Source organism: Mus pahari, chromosome 18 (assembly GCF_900095145.1).
Source record: "Mus pahari chromosome 18, PAHARI_EIJ_v1.1, whole genome shotgun sequence".
Taxonomy (NCBI): Eukaryota; Metazoa; Chordata; class Mammalia; order Rodentia; family Muridae; genus Mus; species Mus pahari.
The window spans coordinates 3,947,290-3,961,090 of NC_034607.1; the positions used below are offsets into that span (position 1 = coordinate 3,947,290).

The window sequence follows — 13,801 nt, forward strand, 5'->3', positions numbered from 1 at the left end:
GTATAGCCCTGGCTGTCCTGGAACTCACTTTGTAGACCAGGCTGACCTCGAACTCAGAAATCCGCCTGCCTCTGCCTCCCGAGTCATTTTATTTTTAATTGGGATGTGTGTGTGTGTGTGTGTGTGTGTGTGTGTGTGTGTGTGTGTCTTAGTCTTAGGGTTTCCATTTCTGTGAAGAGACACCATGACCAAGGCAACTCTTATAAAGGGTAACATTTAGGTGGGGCTGGCTTACAGGTTCATAGGTTCAATCCGTTATTACCAAGGCAGGAAGCATGGCAGCATGAAGGCAGGCATGGTGCTGGAGATAGAGCTGAGAGCTCTACATCTTGTGAAGGGCACCAGAAGACTGTCTTCCAGGCAGCCAGGGGAAGGGTCTCAAAGCCCACCCTCACAGTGACACACTTCCTCCAACAAGGCCACACCGCCTAATAGTGAACAAAAAACACTAGATAGGAGAGGAAAAAGGAGAGGAAAGGAAAGAGATCCCTGAATAAAGTCATGGGTTGCAAAGGGGCAACGATATCGTCAGACTACTTCCTGTTGACCGGGGCCATTGAGCTCCCTGGGGCGAGTTTGATCTTCACAGTCAGGATATCTATTTCTTCATATTTCTTCTTTGTGAACAACTGCTTAACAAACCGAGACCAACAGCAACCAACATCGCCATCTGCTCTCTGAAAATGTCCCCAGAATTCCGAGCGTCACACAATTTCGGAAACTGACTGCAGTTGGCAAAGTCATGCCCCTGCTAGGGTAGGAGGCAAGTCATGGTCAGCTGCCTCGAAGGAGCCCCATGTCCCCACATCTGGGATTAACAAAAACACATTCTTCTAATAGTTGTGTGTTTTTAAGGAAAATTCCAAAATTCTCACTACATGAGCGTGTCAGCCTGCATGTAACTCTAAACTCCAGAGGTGGACATGGGATTCCCCAGAGCAAGCTGGCAAGCCTTATCAGTGGGCTTTGACTTTGCTTGAAGGCCTTGTCTTGAGTAGTCATCACTGTCTTTCTTGTAACTTGGGTTAGGTTTTGGTCTCTCTTACCCTGCTATAGAACAAGAACAACTGGTTAGGATTTTAATTTTTTGTTGTTGTTTTTTTCGATTTTATTACTGTTGTGTTGTTAATGGAGGTTGTGTGTTGCGTGTGTGCTGTAGCGTGTATGGAGAGATCTGAGGACACTTCGATCTTTTACATGGTGGCGTTCCAGGTCTTCAAAGAGAGTCTGAAGAGGCTTCTTGGCTGTGGGCCCTTCCTGCCTACCTTGGCAGAGAGGAGATAGGTAGGGGCTGCCTTAACCTCCATCCAATCCTACCAGGTCCCTTTGAGTGCTAGGGGAGTTAGTGGCTGTAGCCATCAGCTTGGCAGGAGGCGGTAAACTCAGGACACTGTCGGGCTTCAAAGCAAACACTTTACCTGCAGAACCATGTAGCACAAGCTCCTTCCGCTAGTGCGTTCATGGCTCCTGGGCTGTGTGAGTAGACACCAGTTCAGGACACTATGCAACGTGAAATTCTGCTGTTGGCCACTGCTGGGTCTACCTGATATTCCAAAAGAGTATTGAACAGTGTGAACAGGAGCTAAGGGGTTGACGACGTTATTACACCCTTTAAACCTGTACTCGGGAGGCAGAGGCAGGCGGATTTCTGAGTTCGAGACCAGTCTGGTCTACAAAGTGAGTTCCAGACAGCCAGAGCTACACAGAGAAACCCTGTCTCGGACAAAACAAAACAAAACAAAAAAGAAAAAAACCAAACCTGTGGTTGGTGATGTTTTCCAGCTCTTTAAAGGGGCTGAGGATGGAGGGGAGGAGGGGACAGATGTCTAAAACTTGTGCAGGAGGGGGCCTGCTCAATGGAGCAGCATTGTTTTGTCTTTTTTTTTTTTTTTTAAAAGCATTTGTTTTGTGTATATGTCTGTGTGGGTGCATGCATGGCATAAATGCGTGCAGAGATCAGAGGACAATTTTAGGGAATTGGTTCTCTCCTTCCTTGTGTAGTTCTGGGGATCAGTATGAGGTTGAGGTCATCAGGCAAAATAATTCCTAATAAAAAGGATATGGTGAGTTTCCTGTCAGCCTGTGGGGGGAAAGAAACCTAATGCTAGGAATAGGAAACTGAAAGTGGAGGAGGCTGGGGGTGGGGCAATATCCACCGCCCAGCTCTCCTCTTACATAACAGCACCCTATTTCCAGATCTGAATGACAGCTGTCTGCAAGGTCCCAGAGGCAGGACTTGGAGCTCCTTACATTACTCCCTCGAACCTTTGCCTAAAACACTAATGCATGTGGGAGGCACTGCCCAGCACCTGCTGGGTAAAGGGTTAGTTTGATACATTCTTATTTTTCTCCTGTACAGTCTGTCTGCAGTCCTCCCAGGCTAATGAGCGACTAAACCCAAGTTCTCTCCCCATCTTCCTTCTTTGCCATGTGTGTGCCAAAGATGAATTCTCTTGGTGTTGATTTTCTAGCCTGTACAGGACAGACAGGGCGTCCACACAAGTTGGCTGGGGAGAGGAGCAGAAGGAGGAAGGCACAGTGCTCATCAGTAACAACATGACAAAGGAGTCATTGTTTCTTTTACCCAGATCCAACTTGCACTTCAGCTTTCCAACCAGGTTTCTTTTTTTTTTTTTTTTTTTTTTTTTTTTNTTTTTTTTTTTTTTCCTCTTTTTCAACCAGGTTTCTATAGAAATCCCCGCTGCTCTTCCTTAGCCAATTGGCTGCTACTTAGGGGTGATTACATGGAACTGCCAGGCTCCCCAAACCTTTATGTATAATAGTTTCCCAAGTGAGTTCTCAAAGCCAAGGCTGTCTCTGGCCATATTAGAAGGGAATGGAGGAAATAAAATGATTATTGTGCAATACTATTAAGAGGTCAGTGAGAGAGGCTGGGGGGCGGGGGTGACTCGGTGGTTAAGAGCACTGGCTGCTTTTCCAGAGGACCTGAGTTTGATTCCCAGCACCTGCATGGAGGCTCACAACCATCTGTAGCTCCAGTTCCAGGGGATATAATGACCTCTTCTGGTCTCTGAGAGCATCAGACATGTAAGGGATGCACAGACATACATGTAAACAAAGTTCGTACACATGTACAATTTAAAGAAGGTTTTAAGGGGTATATTTGGAAGAATGCCTGACCATTACCATCTTGGGACAGGAGCTGCCATGGTGACTGAGCAGAGACCCCAGCCTGTGGCCAAGCAAGGATATAAGCAGAACTATATATAAAATTGAGGGGGCTGTTAATCTTTTTCTGTTGGAAACAAGGGAGATAACTCTATAGATAGCTGCCTTCCTAGAGGTCATTAGCCCCCACCCCTTCCCTGCATGTTGCCGTTGACAGATAAGATATATAAAAGTGAACCATAAACCAGGGGTAGTGGGACTCGGGAGATGCAGCCACCTGAGGTTATAGCCAATGGTTCATACACTCACTGTCTTGAGTTAAAGTCATTACTCATAGGCTGAACTTTTCTTGAGTCACTTTCTGACTCAGAAGTGGTTGGTACTGTCCAAACTTGGAATTAGAATGTGGTATGCTGATCATTTCTGTTTTTTCATAATGTGTCCCATCAGGAGGAAGCCTCTGGGTGGGAGGACTTTATTCAGTTTATAACTCCAGGTTGCAGTTATCATGAAGCCATGGAAGCGGGGATTTAGAATAGCCGGCCGTGCCACACAGACAGAAGCATAGCCAGCCATGTCACAAAGCCAGATGAATCAGAAGAAGCCGGCCGTGCCACACAGTCAGAAGCAGAGAGAACATACAGGCTCCTTTGCCCGCTCAGCTGTCTTTCCACTCATAGAATGGCGGACCCCCTGCTGAGGGAATAGTAAGCCTGTCTCCCGTCCACCATCCAATCCGATGGAGACAGTTTCTCATTGAGACTCTTCCCATGTTACTCTAGGTTGTGTCTAGCTGACAAGAGTTATCACGACACCTGATGTTCTGAGTGGACTGGAGAGCTTGTCCCCTGGACGTAGCATGGTCGGGAAGGTGGCAGGGAAGCGGAATGTCCCCACCACCGGCAGTGAGATATGCTGCTGAGTACAAACTATTGCCTGAAGGGGGAAACTAACAGGAAGGGGGTTTATGGACAGCAGCATCTGCTCTATCAGCAGAGAAAGCATGAAAATGAAAGAAAACGGAAGATAAACATGCCAGCTCACATATTCTACAGCTGGGAGGGTGAAAAAACACAAACCACAGAGGGCTAGAGAGCTTATCCTGGGATGCAAAACCACGGAGGCCTTGGGAAGACAGATACAGATAGAAGGGAGTCAGGGACACGAAGAGTAGATGATTTAAAAGTTTGACCTTTAAAGAAGAAAAATATCTATAATTCCGCATTAACAAGAGCCCCATACAAGGAAATTTGGTAACCCCTAACTATCCCCTTCTGATCTATTACAGCTATGGGGAAACTTTATGCAGGCTTATGGGAAACCCTGGTGGTGTGTCTGCAGGATGTGAGAGTGACGCGAGTGCTGTGGAGGAGGTTAGAGTACCCCACACATCCCCTCACTGGGTTCTGGTGAACTTTAAATGCCAATTCGACACAACCCAGAATTTCGGGGGAACAGAATCTCAACTGAGGAGTTGTCTACATCAGACTGACCAGTGCGCATGTCTCCAGGGAGTTTTCTTGATTGATGATGCTATCTTAGGCAGCACCATCCCCGTAGGCAGGAGGTCCTAGGCTGTATTAGAAAGCTAGGTGAGCATTAGCCCCACTTGCCAGTCAGCAAGCAACATCTTTCATGGTCCCTGCCAAACTTCTCTGGGTGTGAAGCGAGTTCCTTTGTCATATGTGTGGAACAGCAAGCGGGCAACATGGACACATTCATCTTTTGGGACCGTGGACGTGACATGAGCAGGTGTCTCAGGCTCCCGCCACCATGGCTTCCCTCCGTGATGGACTGAGCATACCAATTGGAATTGTAAGCCAAATAGACTTTCCCGTCCCTACCTTATCTTTTGGATAAAGTGTTTTATCTCAGCAATAGAAAAGAAACTAGAACATCTTGCTAGGGTGATTTGCAGCAACATGAGGGAAATCCATCTTTTGAGACTGCTTAGATAGTGGGTCTTGAATCTGCATAGCTAAGGTGGTGGGTGGGCCATGGACAATAGCAAGGTCTCAGAGTGCACAGTAATCAAAGCGTAATTAGGAATCAAAAGGTGCAGTGTGTTTAAACTGTCCCTGGCAGTGTACACTCTGACCTTGTCACATAACTCCACCGAAGCCTTGGTTCTGAACACCACCCTACCCTACATACCTACACACCAAGGAACAAAGCCCAGAGTTCCTCCGCCCAGGTTTGAAGCCACGACACTTTAGGAATTGCAGTGTTTCAGTGTGCACGAAGTTTTGTACTCTCATGGAGGCGTGGTCTAATTTCAGAAAATAAAGACAGTATTGTAATTAGACAGTGTGTAAGCGTGTCTTTGGATTACATTATGTTGGAGTGATTTTAAAAGTTGAATTTTGGGCTGGTGAGATGGCTCAGTGGGTAAGAGCACCCGACTGTTCTTCCGAAGGTCCAGAGTTCAAATCCCAGCAACCACATGGTGGCTCATAACCATCCGTGACAAGATCTGACGCCCTCTTCTGGAGTGTTTGAAGACAGCTACAGTGTGCTTACATATAATAAATAAATAAATCTTAAAAAAAAAAATTTAAAAAAAAGTTGGATTTTAAAGGCTGAAGGATAACGCAGCAATTCAGAGCACCTACTGCTCTAAGAGAGGACATGGGTTCAACTCCTATCACTTACATGCTGGCTCACAACTTTCTGTAACTCCAGGTCGTGGACTCTGATGCCTCTTCTGGCCTCCAAAGGCCACACACACACACACACACACACACACACACACACACACACACACACACGGTACACAGATATACATGCAGGCACTCCCACAAAATAAAAATAAAAACTTGGTATTTGAGTTGCTGAATTAAGTCTGACAAAGCCAAACAAGTGCTCCAGCTGGGGATTTAGTTGATTTGAACACACGAAGCCCTGAATTTTGTAGTCAGCACTGCATAAAGCATGCATTATGGCACATCCTTAACTCCCGAGCAAATATGAGGCCAGCCTGGGGTACATGAGAGACCCTGTTTCAAAAAATAGACGCCAAAACAAAAACAACAAGCAAAAAAATAAACACAAAAAATTGTTAAGTGAATTTGGGCTTGGGATTAGGGCCTGTTTATTGAATGGCCTAAATATACTTCTATCATTTTGTCCCATGCGTTTATATAAAGTGGCATTCTCAGTACTGATGACTATAAAATCAAATTATCAATAGCTATGAAAAGCATCGAAGATGCTCTGTGTTCTTTGGGATCTTATACTTAGCCAATATTTAACCATCCCCCAGCTCTCCCCCATGTCTGCTTTTAGAGTTTCTCATGTAGCTCAGCAGCCTGACCTTGAACTCACTTTGTAAATAAGGATGACTTTGAACTCCTTACCCTTGTGTCTCTACTTCTCAAGTGCTGGGATTACAAGCATGTAACAGCACACCTGACTAAGTTTAAATTTCTTTAAAATAAGCATGCCATATAGAAATTTGCTTTAATTTTTAATAACTTGTAAAGGTTATATATGTATATCAAATAATACATATATAACTATAAGTATATAAGTATATATATAATACATATATACTTTTTGTTTGTTTGGTTGGTTGGTTTTTCAAGACAGTTTCTCTGTGTTGCCCTGGCTGTCCTGAAACTCATACTATAGACTAGGCTGTCCTTGAACTCAGAGATCCATCTGCCTCTGTCCCACAAGTGCTCACATTAATGGTATGTACCACCACCACAGAACAAATAATTTGTTTTAAAATAAATTGTTTTATTATCAGTGTTTAATTTGTATACCTGTTTTATATTCCCAAAAGCCTAAGGCCATGTAAAAATATCTTGGCAGAAAAGAAGTCGTAAGTAGAAAGTCTTTGAAGCCTTGCTTTGATAGATTAGTTTATATTCCATATCCAAGATACTTTCCTGCCCCATGGGAAACTACAGAAGAAGGCAAGTCTTTGCTGGGAATTGGGAATGAGCGAGGCAGCACCTTATGCACAATCCCATGGTCCAGACTGGACTGTTTTTTACAGTACCTGGGAGATGCTGATCCAACAAGGGCCAAAAGAATTGGCATAGCGCCAGGCACGGTGGCTCACTCATTTAATCCCAGCACTCAGGAGGCTGAGACAGGCAGATTTCTCTGAGTTTGAGGCCAGCCTGGTCTACACAGTGAGCTCCTAGCCAGCCAAAGCTACATAGTGAAAGTCTGTCTCACCAGGGGCTGGAGAGATGGCTCAGCAGTTAAGAGCACTCACTGACTGCTCTTCCAGAGGTCCTGAGTTCAAATCCCAGCAACCACATGGCGACTCATAACCATCTGTAATCGGATCTGATGCCCTCTTCTGGTGTGTCTGAAGTATATTCATATACATTAAATAAATATTTTTTAAAAATTGCACATGCCTTTGGTTACAGTGATGATGCACTGGTGGGCACAGCTCACGTGGACCAGGGACTCACTGTGGACCTGACTGGTTTGAATCGTCATGCTAACCAAGGACACAGGCTCTCAGTTAGCTGGATTCGCATGGTCTGGGGGCGCAAAGAGAAATGACAGAAACCTTGATGAGTGCGGAGGCTGTAGGGTTGAGCATCAGTTCCTGTTGATGGAGGGAGGTGAAGTGACAGCAGATCTCTTGTGTTGCCATACTATACGGGATGCGTGACTGGAAGTCCCTGGTTACACTGTCACTCCTCACTAATGTGATGTTTGAGTACTTGGTCACAGTTGGTGGGACTCTTTGAGGAGGTTAGGAGAAGCGGCCATGCTGGAGGAGGCGAATCACCGGGGGTGGGCTTTAAGGTTTCCAAAGCCTGCTGAGCCATTTTTATTCAGCATTCTCTATCTCATGCTCATGGTCAGCTACTACTCCAGGGCCATGCCTGATTGACTGCTGTTATGTTCCCTGCCATAGGGTCATGGACTCTAAGCCCCCAATAAACTCTTCTATAAGTTGCCTTGGTCATAGTTGTCTTATCACATCAAGGAGAAAAATAACCAAGACAGATGGTGTGAACACCAAGTGATAGAAACTGCTATGGTGCTGTGAGTAACTCACTGCCACCCTCAGAACATTTACAGTCCAGTCCACAGTCCAGTCCACACACCTTTTATTTTATTTTTTATTTTATTTTATTTGGTTTTTTTCGAGTCAGGGTTTCTCTGTGTAGTCCTGGAACTCACTCTGTAGACCAGACTGGTGGCCTCGAACTCAGAAATCCACCTGCCTCTGCCAAGTGCTGGGATTAAAGGTGTGCGCACCACACCTGGCTACACCTTTTATTTTTTAAAGATTAAACTTTATGTATGTTGGTGCTTCATCTGCATTCATGTCTGCATTCATGAGACATGAACTGTTTGTTACTAGTTACAGACAGTGAACTGTCTCCCCTGTGCCCCAGGTCCAGTCCCAGGCCCCCAGGGATTTTCATGCCTTCGGAGGCCAGTCAGAGGTCTGGAAGCTCTTCTTGCCTGCAGTAGAAGAGATAACAAGGCACACAGAGGAGACAGAGAGGATGTGGCAAGAGGGGATTATGGGATGGCACAACTCCCCATGAGAACCAGCTCCATCCTGAGAGCCTCAGGGACAAAGGTGTCCCCTGCCCACCTCTCACACTTACCTAGAACATGAGCATAGCTTCCTCTTACACCTGTGAGAAGAAAAACCTTGAGAGACCAGGGAAACACCAGCCCTAGGAAGTTCCCAGAACTGACAGCTGACCCAGTTGGAGACAGTAGCAATGAGGGATGTGGCTGTGTTTCCCATTAATGAGCAGAGCACACTTCTAAAGGAGGCTGAGAGAAAACTCAGACCCTGCCCTTTCCTACCTGTGTGTCTCCTCCTCTTCATCACAAAACACACCACAGCAACAATGATGATCACAGCTCCAAGGACAACCAGAACAGCAATGATNACCATGNTNGAGNCAGTGGATGGAGGAGGCTCTGGGAAGGACAGGTACAGGAAATGAAGGTGAGGGTCATGACCCCAGCTCTCANCCCTGACCAGCTCAGGGTCTGCAGAAGGCTCCAGCTTTCCCTGACCCCAGCTCTGCACCACACCCTCCTTACCCCATCTCAGGGTGAGGGGCTCAGGCAGCCCCTCATGCTCCACATGGCATGTGTAATTCTGCTCCTTCCCAAGAGGCACCACCACAGATGCCCACTTCTGGAAGGTTCCATCCCCTGCAGGCCTGGTCTCCACAAGCTCCATGTCCTGGGTCAGCTCCTCCCCATTCAACTGCCAGGTCAGGGTGATGTCAGCAGGGTAGAAGCCCAGGGCCCAGCACCTCAGGGTGACNTCACCTTCAGATCTGGGGTGATGGGTCACATGTGTCTTTGGAGGGTCTGAGGGAGAGAGTTGAAAGGATGACACATCTTGCTTTCTTCTGAGGACTCAGCAGTGTTCATGTGACCATCCTGGGGTGGACAGGAGAACTGGGGTGGGATTAGGGTGTCCATAATCTAGACACCAGCTAGAGCACTTGCGCCTGGATCTGTTCTTTGGGATGCTTTAGGATGTGAGCGGGACAATATGGACAGGAGGCTCCAGGTCTCTGCAGACTCGTGGGAAGAAGGGCTTCTGGTCCTGAGCTGGGTGAGGGCCAAGAGACTGAGAAAAGCTGGAGTCTGACTCCAGAGACACTGAGTAGGGCATAGAGGGAGGCCTGAGAAAGAGCCCCACACGGGTCCAGGGCCATTGTCAAGCCTGTTCTGCTTGTGATAAGGATCAGTCTCCCTATAGAGGAAAAGCAGCCTTGTGAGTCTCTCTCCCTCCTCTTCCCCGCTGTGCCAGCCGAGCAGCGTTCTGCCCCTGAGTTATACCTCAAGTCATTCCCCCAAACCCCAGAGGAATAGTGAGGAGAGGTCTCCAGGGCACCTGAGCGCAGCAGCATCTCCTTTCCCAGCTGTAGGTATTTCTGGAGCCACTCCACGCAAGGACCTTGCAGGTATGCCCTCTGTTGGTGGGCCTCACCAACCTCCTCTGCCTTGCGCTTAGAGAACTGTGAGGCCAAGTCAGTCGCGGTCCAGGAGCGCAGGTCCTCGTTCAGGGAGATATAATCCTGGCCATCGTAGGCCTCCTGACAATACCCGCGGAGCAGGCGCCCATCGGGCCCCATGTCGCAGCCATACATCCACTGCAGCGTGTGAGATTCTGGAAGGGAAACGCTGATGAGCGCCTCCTGTGGCCACTTTGCCCAATGTTAATAGATGCCCCAAAATTTTAAGAAACAGAAGTGCAACCCAAACCTAAGCAGAACTCTGCGGGGGCTTTCTTGTCTGAGGTTCTGGGTAGGCGTTTGGATGAAACTTTGTCTCAGCGGGTCAAGAAGACAAAGGCCTGCCTCAGGGGACATGGAGGGATCACAGCTGTGATCCCAGCCGCATTCACTCACCGTCGTTACTCTGATTGTAGTAGCGGAGCAGGGTCCTCAGGTTCACTCTGAAGTTTCTCCCCATGTCCTTGGCTTTCCGAGTCTCATCCTCCCAATACTCCGGCCCCTCCTGATTTACCCACGGTACGCACGGCTTCATCCTCGGATTCTCCGCGTCGCTGTCGAAGCTCACGAACTGCCTGTCGTCCACGTAGCCAACGACAATGATCCGGGGCTCCCCGAGGCCGGGCCGGGACACGGCGGTGTGGAAATACCGCAGCGAGTGTGAACCTGGGGGCGGCGCGCAGTGAGACCCGGGCCTCCTCCAGGCTCAAAGTCCCAGGTAAAGGCAGGGGAGAGACTGGGACAGGGCGGCGGAACTTGGGGTGCTGCACCTCCGCCACCACCACCACCACCCTCCCTCCGCTTTTCCCCCCCGCAGAGTCTTTTTCGCTCCGGACCCCTCCCCTCACTTACTAGTCTGGGTCAGGTCTGTGGCGCTGGCCAGCACTGTGGCGCTGGCCAGCAGATGGAGCAGGTGGGCAAAAGGTAACATCCTCACACCGGGTCTGTGAGGACCCGGAATGAGGACTGTGTTCCTGTTGACTTCATACTTTGGAACCTCTGCGTCGCTGATTGGCTTCTATAAAAGTAGGCGTCCAACAGTAATGAGAATTGAGACAGCATCATTTGTATCTTTATGAAAGAGGAACCAGTAGGAGCCCTTTTCGTGACCTACTGCTTTAGCTAGAACTATCTTCTCTGGCACTTGTGTTCTTGGACAAACTGTTTCTCCAAGTCTTGTTGCAGAATCTGTGCAAGCTTCGACTTAATTAGTTAATTAACCTTACGTCCTGAACAGTTTCCCCTTCCTCCTCTTTTCCCAGTCCTTCTCCTCCCCCACCCCCTCCTCCCTACCTCTTACAAAAAGGGGAGGTTTCCCAGTGGGTATCAGCCAGCCCTGGCATACCAAGTTGTAGCTATTTTATAAATTATGTTTATATGTGTGTTTGTGTGTGTGACTAGATGAGTGCAGTGCCCGAGGAGGACCAAACAGAGCGTCAGATCCCTGGAGCTGGAGTTTCAGGTGGTTGTGAGGTGCGGCGGGAGTGCTGGGATTCGACCTCAGGTTCCTTGCATGATCTTAGGTATAAGCTCTTAACAGCTGAGCCATCTCTCCAGTTTCAGAAGGGCTCTGCTTAGTACTCTGCTCTGTGTAAACATGAAACACTGTAACTATTCAAGTGGCAGTTATTAGATGGTTGATTTTAATGTAACTCTCTGAAGCAGGTGCCTTGGAGAACACTCAGGACCCAGTTAGGGGAACTAGGAAACACATGGCTGGATCCTTACAGAGCAGCAGTGCCAGGAGAGAAAACCAAAACCAAAACCACTGATGGTGGCAAGTTAATGAAGGGTCTAAGGTTTAGTGGCAACTCTTACAAATGGTGGGGCACAGAAAGTGGAAGCTATTCTCCTGGGGATGTCTACATCACAGCCTGAGGACCCAGTAAAGTGTGACAGAGACAGTGGGGGAAGATAGGAGCAATTTTATCTTCTATACTATGAAGACTCAGTTATTCTCCATACTGGAGGATCTCTGTGTGTGTATGGTGCAAATAGGGTAGCAAATAAACACTGCTAATCATTTGTTTGGTTTGCGTCAAGCACCCAAACAGGCCAAAGGTTCCTGCTGCAGGACACTGTTGACACCCACAGACTAACTAGACCCAGCAGTGGGGCGGGACTAAGCTCTGGAATGACTTTTGTTCCCTCCTCACTGTCCTGGTGGAGATGAACCAGAAGGCAGCTTTTAGGGCATGTATCTGTTGTTGCTATCTCGGATGCGATCCTGAGAACTACACTCTGCAGAAATCAGAAAGAATTTACAGAAAGTGGTTGAGGCCCAGAGCTCACGCTCCAGCCTTAAAGGACTTCCCAGAACAGGGTGAATTTGTTTTGTAAGCTTGTGCAGCTAATTGACACCTCTAAAGCCTTTTCAGCCAGGAGCAAACTGCCATCTGGTGGCCACCCTAAGAAACATTTTTTTTCTGCCTGCCTCTGCTGTGTTGGGATGAGTTCAAAGGTCATGCTTGTGTCCTGAACAGTTATTCTCTTATCTTATTGCTATATTTAATTCTTTCTTTCTTTCTTTCTTTCTTTCTTTCTTTCTTTCTTTCTTTCGACAAGGCTGTCCTGGAATTCTCAGAGATCCACCTGCCACTATCAGGTGCTGGGATTAAAGGTGTGTGCAACCAACATCCATCAAGAAACATTAATTTTATAGACATGACATATTTTGAATTGTAAAGAGACCTGATTGTAGGGTGAGTAACCCCATTATCTTGTAACAAATGGCATTGCCTAATGCCTGCCACAGTGTAAGTCAGATGGCAGATAGTTCAGCTGGTCCATAAGAACCTGAGATTTCCAGTTTTCAGTTCTTAGGTGGATTGTTGGTCCTCGGATGGACTCCGCAGTGTGCTGGTAGGACCAATATAGAATCAGCTGTCTTTGCAGGTAACAGTGTATTCTCAGAGCCAGCCATCTCCATGACTTTGTGGAAACTTCTTTCCTGGCCTTTTTTCAATATGTCAAAGTAGGATTTTTATTTCGTAGAGAGTAAAACAGAGATGTGGTATTGAGCTGTTGTAATAATGGGTCTTACAAACACATGCAAGAATCCCAGCTTGTAAGTAACTCAAGATGGGATCTTTAGGGCTAGTGAGATGGCTCAGTGGATAAGAGCACTGACTGGTCTTCCAGAGGTCCTGAGTTCAAATCCCAGCAACCACATGGTGGCTCACAACCATCCTCAATGAGATCTGATGCCCTCTTCTGGTGCATCTGAAGACAGCTACAGTGTACTTATGTATACTAGTAAATAAATCTTTGGGCCTGAGCGAGCAGGGTTGACTGTACGACCAGAGCTGATCTGAGTAAGCAGGGTTGACCAGAGCGAGCAGAGGTCCCAAAATTCAACTCCTAACAACCACATGAAGGCTCACACCCTTAGTTAGTACAGCTACAGTGTACTCACATGCATTAAATAAATAAATAAATCTTTTTTAAAACAAAAAAGATGGGATCCGCCGGGCGTGGTGGTGCACACTTTTAATCCCAGCACTCAGGAGGCAGAGGCAGGCGGATTTCTGAGTTCCGAGGCCAGCCTGGTCTACAGAGTGAGTTCCAGGTCAGGTCAGTCAAGGCTACAGAGAAACCCTGTCTCAAAAAAAAAAAAAAAAAAAAAAAAAAAAAAAAAAAAAAAGAGAGATCCTTAACTCTAAGAGTTAAGGCAGCAAAGGGATTATTTAGAAAGGATA

The 13,801-nt window shown here is 47.2% G+C and overlaps 2 protein-coding genes across 2 annotated transcripts in view; both read right to left on the minus strand.

Annotated features, from left to right (window-relative positions):
- Positions 1-8,329: 8,329 nt before the first annotated feature.
- On the minus strand, positions 8,330-11,073 carry LOC110335840 (H-2 class I histocompatibility antigen, D-37 alpha chain-like). Its single transcript, XM_021218224.2, has 7 exons — positions 10,956-11,073; positions 10,500-10,769; positions 9,983-10,258; positions 9,175-9,450; positions 8,932-9,048; positions 8,724-8,753; positions 8,330-8,574 (listed from the first exon to the last, which is right to left on the minus strand). Exons 1-7 carry the CDS (start codon positions 11,032-11,034, stop codon positions 8,531-8,533), a joined length of 1,092 nt encoding a protein of 363 aa, XP_021073883.1. The 5' UTR covers positions 11,035-11,073; the 3' UTR covers positions 8,330-8,530.
- Positions 11,074-12,842: 1,769 nt separating this feature from the next.
- The window catches only part of LOC110336005 (H-2 class I histocompatibility antigen, Q10 alpha chain-like), a 6,487-nt gene continuing 5,528 nt past the window's right edge, over positions 12,843-13,801 (minus strand). The window contains exon 9 of the mRNA XM_029531570.1: positions 12,843-12,962. Within this exon, the coding sequence (XP_029387430.1) occupies positions 12,843-12,962 (120 nt within the window). The remainder of the gene's footprint in view (positions 12,963-13,801) is intronic.